A 12,918-nucleotide genomic window follows, 5' to 3' on the forward strand; every position below is an offset into this window, starting at 1 on the left:
GAGTACAGTCAGAAGTGCGGGAGGGTGAGAGAATTCACCAGGGCCAGAGCGGGGAGCAGAGCAGGCAGAAGGACCGAAGTACACTGCTGAGGGGAGAGCGGATGGCAGGAGAGGTCTGCGCACCATGTGGGACCCTCCTCCAGTGGCCGGGGAGCAGCTGGGGATTGAACAGGCGTCGCAGAGGCCATGGGCAGCTTCGCAACCCAGCGCTCAACCGCTGCGCCACCGGGGAGGCCCCATATATTTTTAAATATGTGAGAAGGTAATAGTATCTAGAGCAATTAAAGTAGGCTTTCTCAAGAAATTTGTATTTTGTGTCCTGAATTGTGCAATTCCATTCCTCAGTATTTACCCAAAGGACACAGAATCATTAATTCAAAAGGGTACCTGCACACCTATGTTTATAGCAACTTTACATTTTAATAGTTATCCACTGGGTACATAAGTATATATTTTGTCTGGATGGATTTCATTCTAGTGCTATTAAATCTTCTTCATTGTGAAATGAAAATATGCTGAGAGTTTTTTTAAGACCCATTTTATTCAATAAAATCTCTTCATTATTTAACTACTAAAATAAAACCTCCCACAACTGTCCATGCCACCCTGGTGGCCTACCCTGCCTCATACCACATACCTCCAGATTACCAGGTCACAGGCCACTTTGCCCCCAAGAGTCGTAAGATGCCTTCCTCTCTCCATGGGGAGCCTGTCTTCCCAGCCCACCCCTTGTAAGCAGTGGCCTCTCACTTGTACCTCAATTGTTCCTCACAGCAGCAAGTCTAGCATACAGCCAGGTTGCTCATCGGTTGCTTGTACGTGTCCTTCTCTCCCATTAGAACCTCTGGCCCCTAGGGTAGACTGGGGTCCTGCTACCCCTGCTGGCACAATGTGGACAGAGGGAGTGATGACTGTGGTAGCAACATCAGGAACAACAACAGTGGCAGTGATTGGGGTTCTAACACATCCCTATGCTTGATTTACACTTTGAATATATTGTTTCATTGAACTCCTGCCAATATAAATAACTGACCCATGGTAGATGTTGAACTAGAACCCAAAATAAAGGAGAAAAAAAATTATAACAAATTTCTTTCACAATGTAGGTGATGGAAAAGTGGCCACACCCGATAAACTTTATATTCTTTCATATAAAAACTGCACATTTAAAAAATAAATAGCAAATAGAAAGTTCCCATAATCCACCATCCAAATGAAGATGTTGTTAATAGGTGGTTGTATTTCTTGCCAGTCTTTGCTTACACATTGTTTGTGTTTATTTTTTTTACTGTACGCTATTTACAAATTAGGAAGCTGCTCTCTCCACATATAATATATATTTCATAGCTGTAAAGACCTTCTAGGCACATAAGACGTGTTGAGTAGTCCACAGTGTAAGTAAAACCTTCATCATAGGAAATTGCTGACTAAGAGAACTCTGGGGTTCTCTGTGTTGACAGAACTGTGCTAGAATGCTTCTAATTGAACCAGTTTTTCATCCAGTTTTTCAGGAAGCAGGTTCACTGAGGGGTGGAATCCTTCTTTCAGTAATTAGGTGGTTTGGCTGTAGGTACTACTGTGTCAAATATCTTTTACCTAAACTTCTAGTTGTACCATCCACCAGAATTTCCTACACTGAAGTTCTGTGCTGTCCTACATGGCAGGCGCTAAGCTGCAAGTGGTTACTGAACACTTGAAGTGTGGTTAGTATGATTGAAAAATAAATGTCTAATTTTAATTAAATTGAAATAACCACGTGTAGTAGTGGCTATCATAGTAGATGGAAAAGTGGAGTAAGCTAAAAAGGAGGGCCATGCATTTATCTTCAGTCACAACATCTCCTGGGTTTTTAAAAAATTCTCCCTGAGGGTCTATTTTGTGCCAAGTATGCTTTTGGATGCTATTGTTTTTATGTTCATGTCTAAGAGTCCCTATCAGGTTATTCTAAGGACTCTGCTGTTGGTGTTTGTTTACCAATTCAGTCCCATATAGTATAAGGAAGAAAACACTGGTTGGGAAGTGACACAGGCTGTGGAACCTTGAACTTCCATCTAAGGTCACTCATGAAATCAAGAGGTAGAAACTGCATGTTCTTCCATCTTAGCCTTTTTATGATCCTATTTGAGAGAAGACCTGGTATCTACCAGCCAGATGGCAGTCAAGGAATTATAACAGGATTTTCAATTTTCTTGAAAAAAAAAAAAAAAGACCAATCTGCACAGTGAATCAAAGGTGGAAGGTGCATTGGCCCATGGTGAAGAACTACTATGGCCATGCCACACCTGCTATGACCCAAGAAGTGGGGGTGCTTATGACTCACAAAGTGTCTTGTATGGACTATATTAGAGGATCAGAAGTCCAAAAAATGACTACAGTTCATGTTTATAATTCCACCTGATTCCTTGCCCAGGAAAACCACATAGAAACTCCCAGCTATGAACTCTTGGCTCAGTGTTCTTTCCCCATATGATATGAGATTCACTGTTCTGGGCACAAGGGGAGACTAAATGCAAGTGAGCAATTTTCATAACTTCTGTGAAGCTCTGAGTCCAGGATTATTAAATTGATTCAAATGATACTCACCAGTGTCTCTCTGTGCTAAGATCCAAGAATATGATGATGCACTCTCATCAGGAGTTTGTAATATTATGTGTGTGTATATATATATATACATTCTAAAAACTCTTTATGTCGCAAAATCACTTTCATATGCACGAGTGAATGATGAAGGCTTTACATGTTCTGAATGCCAATTTACTGGATACTAGGTGCAATCTCAGGTTTTCATGCTTATATAAACTGTGGGAAGTGAAATGAATAATATTCTTTCATAATCCAGCACCTCTCATTTGTGTTCTGGGCACCCTGCTCTCTGGGTCTACACTGGAATCTGCCACTTGGGGAGGAGCTCCCAGCCCCTGCCCTCAGTGGTTTAATGTGTGGCTCAGGAGATGATGGGTAGGATGCAAGAAGATGAGGTTTACGTGTCAGTACAGATGTCTAATGGTTTCTGTTTTATTTCTCTTTCTTCCAGGACTGATCACTGACTACAGGGTAAGTGGGAGATTTGTCTGGAGGAATCCCAAGTCTGTGGTAATCCAAAATGCAGATGCAGAGCTGGGAGCTGTTCCAGCTGTCATGCTGGAAGACACCTTCTAGCGAGTTATAACTAGCACATGAGACAGGGCAGGGGCAACTCTGTTGGGCCTTTCAACTGCAGTATAAGGAAAAAAAGTGGTCTACAGTCCTCAAGATGGGGCAGGAACTTGTGTACTCTGACTCCTCAGGGAGTAAAGGTGCTGGCCTTCTGTCTGAGATGTGACTGTGTGTGGGGAGCTGGCACCCTGAGTGGAGTGGGAGAATCAAGAGTCAGGACATAAGAAGTTCTGAGATGACAGGCCCAATCTAACTGGACGTTCAAAGGAACTGCCATTCCCAAAAGACCTGAGACATCTCCTTCACTCCGATGACTGTTTTTGTCCTAAGGGAAGCTCCAACTCCTCTGCTAGTCGTCTGCTGTTCCAGCTTCTTCCTTATGCCATTTCTCATTCCTTGTGATAGGAAGTCCCAGCATTATACACAGGCAGTGTATAAGATATACGTGAGATATGGACAGCTGTCCTCTGGCCCATCTGTTGCTGTCTGGGAGAATGTAGCAGCTGCCCCCTTGACATCCACCTGGTTTGTGAGGTCTTCTTGGATAATTACACTATTCTGCTGCACCCCTAGAAAGAACACAGGGGCAGCACAGTATATCTCAGCAAATATTTCAGGGTTCATCCAAGAACAAATGGACATATTTTATGAAGGACTGAATGAAGAAATTGGTGAGATTATTTGGAAGCATCGGGTCTCCTACAAAACAAATGTAAATATGTTAGTCCTCAGAATATCATTGCCACAAAGTAGGAGAGGTCACAGTGAATCACCAACAGGAATGACACAGGCATGGAGGAACCTAGCTTTGAGTCTTGGGTGTGCACAGGGTCTGGGACACAAGTCTGGTGTTATGAATGTTGTTCCCTCCCTCCCCTTCTCATAGACACAAGTGTCACCTGCCTCCCACAGCCCCATCCCTCTGCCACTGACCAGACTGCAGGCAGATTTACTGCTGTTTTAGTTAGGAGGTAGTAACATTGTGCCCTTTCTGATGTGCTTTTATGCACCTCTGGAGCTCTTTTGTGGTTTCCACCTACACAGTGAATGTTGGGTAGCTGTCTTTCAGCGCAGGCTCTTCCCTTGGGAAGAAACACTACATTCGGTGTGGGGAAGAAAGATTACATAGACATCGTTTTGTCCAAAGTTGAACATAAGGTTGGACATCATTTTATCTAAGGTTGGAAACCAATCACTGTTTCAGACTAGGGAAGAGACCCCCAGATTTGGGGCAGGGAGTGTGGGCTGAAAGAAACTGCAGGTCCACCAGGACTGATGCCCGTTAGCGGATGCAGGCATAAGGACAGTCGTAGCGCCAAGCAGAAAGGTGGGACACCAGCTTTGGCAAAGGAGCTTTGCATTGTTTATGTTTGTGAACAGTAGACTGAAGACAGAAACTTAATGCCATTTGCCAGCAATTTACCTGTTCTTGGGTAAAGTGGGAATCATTATAGATGTGGAAACAGAGGTTTGCAGAATCTAAGGAATTTGCTGAACCTAATTAAAAGACACAACCAAGAACTTTGGTCTAAAGCACTTAATGTGGCATCTGTACTGAGCAATGCTAGAGAGCCTTGCTTAATTAGTTAGTTACCTGTTTAGTGAGTTAGTGTGGCGATTATAGATTCCTCTTTTTGAATTTCCAAAAATGGAAGTTAGCTTAATTTTACTGAAGATCTCCTAACAACTTGCACATTCAAAGACAACAAATAAATTTCTGCTAAATAAAAGGTAGCTCTGTGCCAGTGGGTGCCATTTGGACTCTACCGCATTTGGGCTCTGTGGCACTGGATGAGTCCCACAACCTCTCCCTGTCCATTTTCTCTTCAGTAAAATGAACCTTGCTTCACAGAGTTGTCACCAAAAGTGGCAACTCCACCTAGTGCAGTGCCTGGGGTAAACAGAGGCACCTGTGCTGATGCCTCCAGTGTGGAACCCTGGTGCTTTAACTGCAGTTCAGAAGTGGCATGCTTTTGGTGGAGCCCAACCCCCAGCATGTTATTACCCCATGCACACCCTGCACAGACAGTCCTGGGTGAGGGCTCTGCTTCCCAAAGGAAGCCTGTGTCTCAGCCCTGCTCTGTGGAGAGGGACCAGGAATAGGAGAGAAAGAGAGAGTCACCCTCTGCATCTCCTTTACAAGCTCTGAAAGAATGTGAATATTTAAGGGCCTCCTCTGGTGGCGCAGCGGTTGAGCACTGGGCTGCGAGGCTGCCCGCAGCCTCTGCAGCGCCGGTCCGTTCCCCCACCACCTGCGAGGAGGGTCCCACAAACAAACAAACAAACAAGAATATGAATATTTAAAAAAAATCATAATAGCACTTGATTTTTTTTTTTTGGCCCAAAATGGTCCCAGTGTCCTTCCCATGGGTCATCCTTTGCCTGCATCAGTACATTTATGACCATGGGAAAGGCAAGAGATGGAGAAGCTCAGTAGACAAATACAGAAAAATATGGGAAAGCTTACTTGAGAACCAACCTATTGTCTGATGTCTTGTCTGGTGAGAGGGTGGGCAGGTTCCATGGACATCAATGGGGCAGGAGAGAAAAGTGCTCTAAAATTTGGTGCCAAGACATCACAGGAAATGTGCAGTACAGGATGTGGGTTTCTGTTCCTTCTTCCTTCTTCCCTGGAGGCAGAGAAGCCACTGAAAGGCCTTTCCCACTTCGGCTGGGCTGTAAGGGCCCCAGGAGCAGGGCCATGCCCTCCCCGTCTGTCACCATGCGTCATGAGTCCCGCCGTGGCTCTACAAGCCTCCCTGGGTGAACACAGGGAACACCAGTGCTCCCATGTCCCCATCTGTTCCTGAGCTTTGCAAAGAAAACCACGGCGCTGTTGGCTTTGCCACCTACCCAGTCATGGCAGCTGGAGGGGGTGACCGTCAGGAAACTTAGGCTGCCTCCAAGAGAAACAAAAGTTGAAAAGGAAACCTGCTCTAACATTCCTCACTCAGGCCTCCTCTGCATTTTATTTCAGCACTGGCAGTTACCGCTGGGTCGAAGATTCCGTTCTTTGAAGATGTGGTTTGTTTTCCGGATGTATGGAGTCAAGGGCCTGCAGGCCTATATCCGCAAGGTGACTTGCTTTTGTTGTTTATCTGGGGAATACCAGAGGCTTCTTGGGGGCATCTAGAAGAGAATTAAGATGTTTTGATAAACAATAGTGGTAAAGGTTGGCTTGGACTATTTGGAGAGACGTGGTCAGTGCCCAGCTGTGAAACCTTTAGATGCTTCCATGGAGAGTGCAGGTCATGATCTCTGGGAGATGGAGACAGCATTAACATTGCAGAACTGGTCTTGACCCACACCTCACAGTAGCAAGGACCAGGCAACAGCGACAATAGTGGGCACACAACACGCTTTTCTCCAGCAAAGGAGAGTCTTTGTGTTGTGTGGCAGTGGGTGTCCTGTAGCTCTGTGGTTTTCAAACAAGCCCCCAACTTTGAGTGTGTATATTGCTGGTCTCCTAAGGGTCCCAGCAGTCTCTGTGAATGTGCTAGCTGTGATGAACATTAACATTTGAGAACTGGGGGGGCCTCCCCGGTGGCCTAGGGGTTAGTCTCAGTGCTACACTATGGCCTGAGTTTGATCCCTGGCCAGAGAGCTATGCCACATATGCCACATATGGCACAGCAGACCCCTCCTGTCTTGCCCACTGCTCCTCTTCCCAATGTATTTCAGTAGATCTGCCTGTTCTTCTCCCCACTCTGTCTCTGCTGAATCCTCTCAACTCCTGCACCTCTGGCCTACACCCCAGTTCTTCTACACATTAAAAAAAAAGAAAGAAAAATTTTAGAACTGCCAATCTATTCCAGGCCCGATCACCTGCTGGGTTTTTTTTGTTTGTTTGTTTTTTGTATTTTTCCTGAGTTGAAGAAACTGTGGCCTAAATATGGACTGGAACTTGCCCAGGACCACCGATTTATCTGCAAAGACCCCTGATTTCCAGTGATAGCTCCCATTCTCATTCTTCCTCAGCTGTGGCACATCTCGGTGGCCAGAGGTCCTCAAGTTTCACAGGAACAGGGCATGACTTGATTTCTAACTCCAGTAACAGTAACTTATCTAGCCCTTCATTTTCTGTCCTAGTACTGAAGCTGTGCAGCTGTGGGCAGGGAAAAATGTCCTCAGGACCCTTCTCTGTGACAGAGCAGGGGGCAAGGCATCAATCTGCAAGCGTTGACTCAGCCACTCCAGATGCCACAGCTGGCCGGTGCCTGCCTTCCAAGACTGTTGTGATAAATGTGGGATTGTAAAGCACTGTGAGAGTCTATTTGGGAATAGAACTAGAAAAGAAGTGTGTGTATGGATTTATGGATAAAAGATCCTCCTTTTCCTACTGGAGAACATTGTCATGAGGGAGGATTAAGCTTCTTTGCAGAAAAAAGAAAAACTAGTGGTTTATCTCTGCATAGTGATTTCAGCTTTAAGTTCAGGGACAACTGGTTGTGATTGAGCTGTTTTATGTTAAAAATACTCCATGCCTCACTCTGAGTGGGGTTGCACTCCTGTGTGGGTGCTGGATGATCAAAGCCTATCCTTCTGCGGCTGTGTGTCTCCCTGGGCAAGTGCTGCGGCCCCAACCTGGCTGGGGAATCATAGGCCAAACAAAGGCTTTGGCTCCCTCTAGTGGCAGCGGGTTTGTTAATGTGAATGAAACTGCTTAAAAAGGAGGGTTCAGTCCCGGCAAGGCTTCTAGCAATGGAACTTCTGCTCAGACACTCCGTGAGTACCTTACAAGTGACAGTACATGCAGGATTCCTGGGCTTAAAATTAGCAATACATGTGCCTGGACTAGGGAGAGCTTGTTCTCAGATCACAACCTGTAAGAATCAGCTTTTGAGCTCCGTGAACATTTAGAAATCAAATATGTTAGCTTATTCCCTGAGAGAAGGCAGTTTTCTAGTATGACATTTCATTTCCATAAGGTGACAAAATGTAGAATAATAATTATAGAAACTTTAGAGCTGAAGATGGGAGTTAGGCCAACACAGTAGACTCACAGCCTCGGTTTCCTTACCTGCAAAATGGGTGTAACGGTGTAGACGGTTGTGAGGATGACATGATGGCAGAGTCCTCAGTCCTCAGCCAGCACTCCACAGATGTCACTGTGGGCTCCTTCACAAATGTTAGCTTTTGTCTTTTCCAGAATGTTCAAATACATCTTCACATTGCTTATTCTAAAATTAGAATAGATGGTTTCGGAGCAATAAAAACAGTTCCCTAAACAAAAGAAAATGGTACTTGGTGTTTTCCTGAAGAACATGGCCTTTCCCCATGGTAATGAGTTTTTTTTCAACCTGTGTGGTAACAGCTGGTAAGTGGTGACATAAACATTTGGAAATAGCTAAAAGCATATAAATGAATTATAGATATGCAGCCTAATAAGGTTTTCTAGATGGTTAAGTTGAGAATTAAGTGGAGATGAGACACTCAGATGGATTTTCTTCTTTCCCCTCAAGCATGTCCAGCTGTCTCACGAGTTTGAGTCTTTGGTGCAGCAGGATCCCCGCTTTGAAATCTGTGCAGAAGTCACGCTGGGGCTGGTCTGCTTTCGGCTAAAGGTAGGGTTGAGTCGATTCCACTCGTCTTCATTTTCTTTCTAATAAAGTAGTAATTATCCTTCATGACCTCTGTGTTCAAATCATGCATCCGCCCCTGTAGTGGCAGGATGGCCACAGGGCAGTTTATCTATGATCCGGCTGATGGGTAAAGGAGAGTCTTGGAGCCCTCAACGGCTTTCTCAGGCTTTCATTGAGCTTTACATGTAGTGTGGCAAACAGGTATACTGCAAGCAGGGATGCTGGGGGGCCAGGAAGCCACTCCCTCTCTTCTGGCTTTCTTTCTTCCTATCTCTATCCTGCCTCTCTCCTGCTTCTCCTTCTCTCAGTGACTGTCTCAATACTCCTCCCATGGCCCATAGAAGTAAACAACACAACAATGTAACAACTGTAGGTACCCATCAGGCAGGGCAATCCTAATGGTGGGAGGGCAGAAAAGCCTAAAAAAGCATTTACCCTACAGCCCCCCCCCCACCCAGAGACAAACCACCTGGTTTGCATTTCCAGTATGTTCTCCAAGCTTCCTGGTCTTGACCCCACTCAACTCCTAACTATGTCCTGCAAACATTCACTTTCTCTGTGTCCTCTTCACTGTTCCCTGGGTGTCCTCTTAAACTTCTTGTTCATGTAGTTCCTTGATCCTCATTTCCTTCATCCATACATCTCTGCACTGGAATACCCTGGCCTGTGTCCTCTGGCCTGAGTATCAACCCTATGGACCAGAATCAGCATCATTTGGGAGAGATTAAGAAATGCCGATCTCAGGCCCCAGCCCAGAAACACTGTCTGTACCTGAACAGCCCCCTTCCAGGTGGTTGAGGAGGCTGCTCCATGGCTGCCTCATGACTGGTGTGATCGCTCTGTGAGAGGAGTCAGGAGGGCTGAGGGCCAACTTTGTGGGATCCTTGACTGAGTTTATTAAAAGGGCCTCAGGCCGTGCAGCACATGTGTCATTTACAAATTACCTTGTGTAAATGAGGCTGGACTACAGCCTTTTGCCATGACTTCATTCTAGTCAACTTTGCTTTCACAGAATCTCCCTTTTCTACACGGCCCCTGTTTAAATCCAAGAAGGGCATGGGGAAAGGTGGCAATGACTCAGGTGCACGGTCAAGGTGTTGCCAATAGAAATTTGGCTCCTCTTACCATGCCCTGCCCTCATGATTCTCAGAGCCTTTAGGTGATGACAACCAGTTACAGAAAAGCCTAGAAGCAATACACAGAGAGAGTAGAATTCATACATCTACTGGCAGTATGGTAGGGGTGGGGGTGTACCAGCTCTCTCAGCATAAAGAAGGGAGAACTGAGGGATGTGTGGAGAGGCACAGAAAAGGGGTGCTCTGGGCAGGCACGGGAAGTAGCCTCAAATCCTGTTGTCCCAATGCCTGTGCCATGGCACCACCCAATGTAGTCATTCTCTCAGCATTATTTGACATCCTGCTTAGCCATGTTTGCCCTCAAGCAGTTGTTTTGCTTTTGTTTTTACTACCAGGGCTTTTACTACTGAAATGAAAGTCTGTAGGACTTCCATTTAAAATTTTAACAGTTAAATTGAGATACTGTTTCCCTAACACATACTTTGTCTGTTTAAAGTGTACATTTTAGTATACCTGTCTATCCATGGGCTTGAGCTTGCATAGACTGTAAATTGAATTTTAGAGCATCTTTGTCTACTACAAAAGAAACCTTTTGCCCATTTCAGTCCCCCACTGTCTGTTTTTGGTCTTTGTTTCTTCTGGGCCATGTTATAAATGGGCTCATAACTGTGTTGCTTTTTGCGACAGGCTTCTTTTGTTAAGCATGTCAAGGTGAAACTTTTATTTTCTTCTTGTAATTTATGATGACGCCAAACCCACATGTATGTAGTCTCTGTCCACTCCCGTGTGAGATGGTGTGTCATATTCTTAAGTCCAAGTTTCTCTTCGGCTAACGCAAGTGTTCCTTTGTGGAACAATGTGGCTTCCAGTACATGAAGAAGGCATGTTACTCAGACAGCACTGATCACTTTCCTGCCTCCATAACAACCATCTTGTCATTGTGGGTCTCTGTCCCACTGCTTTTGGTCTGGGAGTCTGGAGTCCTCTCTGTCATTGGTCACTTCAACATGAATTCTATTTAACATAAAGCAGTTATACTGTTGGTGTTGCATATTTAATTCCCTTTCACTTCACGCTCATCTCAGCCAGTCCTGTGATGTCTCCTGTAGCTCACTTTGCTCTTAAGCTGAGCCTTTCTGCTATAGTTCAATACCCTTCATATCATAATTTCTGCCTCCTCTAGCATTCTGCCAGAATAGGATGAGCTTTATCTAGTCCTGACTTATATCAGCAGTTTCTCAACTGCCTTTGGCCCTATGCTAGCAGCAATGGGAACCCCACCCACCAATGGGAACCCCACCCAGTGTTCCAGAAGAGGGCTGAGTGGTCGGCACAGGTCTAAGGTCCAGTACCAGCGTCATGCAGAACTGGACTCCCCTCCCCCCTTCCTTCCTGCCTCTTATCTCTCAAGACAGAGTGAGAACAATGAATAGTCCAGTCTTGTGAATGTTGTGTGAGCAAAGATGCAAGGCCACACTTCCAGCCCACTTCTACTTTTGACTATGTACCTCACAGAGGATGGAGGCACTGCATGGCAACCAAAAAAAAAAAAAAAATGATAGAGAGGAAAGAAATGGGAGAATGGACTGTCTAGGGAAGCAGCACCCAGGCAGGAAAGGAATGGCTTTCCATTTTCTGTCTGACACAAACATGTCTTTCATCTCTTTGCTCCTACCCCAGGCTGCAGGGAGGAAGGGGAAGTCCACCAGTGACCCCTTGGTGCTACAGCTCATGGCAGTTTTTCCAGACTCTAGTGATATGCTTTGCTATGTTTTTTTTTTTTTAAAGATTTATTTATTTATGCATACAGGAGCTAGGGTACAGGCCAGAGATTCAGGGGGGTGAGAGGATTCATCAGAGGCAGAGTGGGGAACAGAACAGGCAGACTGACTGAAATACACTGCTGGGTTTCGCCCACTTAGCGAAACCTGTTGGGAGATCTAGATCTAGCAGTGGGCAAGACAGGAGAGGTCTGCTGTGCCATGTAGGTAGCTCCCTGGCCAAGGAGGGATCGAACTTGTGCTGCAGAGGCTACAGATTGTTTCAAAGTGTGTTGCTTAACCCCTTGCGCCACCAGGGAGGCCCTGCTTTGCTATGTTGTTGAGACTTTCTTCTCTATGTTTCAGTGAGGACTCAGAGACGCTTCACAAGTACATTAGAAACTCCAGTTCTGTTTAAGTTCATCAACTTATAGATAACATACCTAGGAATCTTCATTCTATACAAAAAAATACCTAGACCATAGAAGTGTCCTCTGACTGCATGGTAGAACATAAAGAAATTATCTTCTCGGGAGAACCGCAGTCTCTTGAGCCACATCGTAGTATCTAGGTGAACTGTTCACCTCTGTAAATGAAAGACAAGTGGCAATCTAGCTTCTTTTTTTGGTATGTTGCAGAGTTGCCAAACTCAAGTCTTAGTTTGTGATGAGTGGAATTGGGAATCTTCAGTAATCTGACCGTGTATCCTCTGAATGCCTTCAGGGTTCCAACAAACTGAATGAAGCTCTTCTGGAAAAAATAAATAGTGCCAAAAAAATCCACTTGGTCCCCTGTCACCTCAGAGACAAATTTGTGCTGCGTTTTGCCATCTGCTCCCGCACCGTGGAGACTACCCACGTGCAGCTTGCCTGGGAACACATCAGAGAGCTGGCAACAGACCTGCTTCTGGCAGAACAGGAGCAAAAGTGAGCCACCACAGGTAAGTGCTATCTCCTGTGCCTCAAGACTGCAGGACTCATGGCCTCCAAAAAGAGGAAGACTGAACCTTTTCCTGTGCAGTAGAAGGAAATGTTTGGACTTCACATGTGTGAAGATTTATCCTGTAGGTTATGGAAACCTTGAAGCCATCAGTATTAACTTATAAGAAACACATGGGAACAATGCAGGATTGGCAACTGGGAGGGTCTTTAAAATGACATCTAGAGGAGCCATGATGATCTTAAAATCCTCTTTATTAGATTATCATAAGAATGCCATCCCCATTGGAGTTTGTCAACTTTCTTCCACTCTATTTCTGTCTTTTTGCCCCATGTTGGGGGAGATAGGTGGTAGAAGAGGCTCTATGAACTTTCCAACCTCTTTTTCACACCCTTTGCCCACTTA

General features: G+C 45.2%; 1 protein-coding gene across 1 annotated transcript in view; it reads left to right on the forward strand.

Annotated features, from left to right (window-relative positions):
- The window catches only part of DDC (dopa decarboxylase), a gene marked incomplete at its 3' end in the record, with an annotated part of 69,419 nt that extends 56,915 nt beyond the window's left edge, over positions 1-12,504 (forward strand). The window contains exons 10-13 of the mRNA XM_084247731.1: positions 3,035-3,054; positions 6,134-6,232; positions 8,619-8,720; positions 12,298-12,504. Coding sequence (XP_084103857.1) covers positions 3,035-3,054; positions 6,134-6,232; positions 8,619-8,720; positions 12,298-12,504 — 428 coding nt within the window. The remainder of the gene's footprint in view (positions 1-3,034; positions 3,055-6,133; positions 6,233-8,618; positions 8,721-12,297) is intronic.
- Positions 12,505-12,918: the final 414 nt, after the last annotated feature.

This window comes from Talpa europaea (genome assembly GCF_964194135.1).
Source record: "Talpa europaea genome assembly, chromosome: 11".
NCBI lineage: Eukaryota > Metazoa > Chordata > Mammalia > Eulipotyphla > Talpidae > Talpa > Talpa europaea.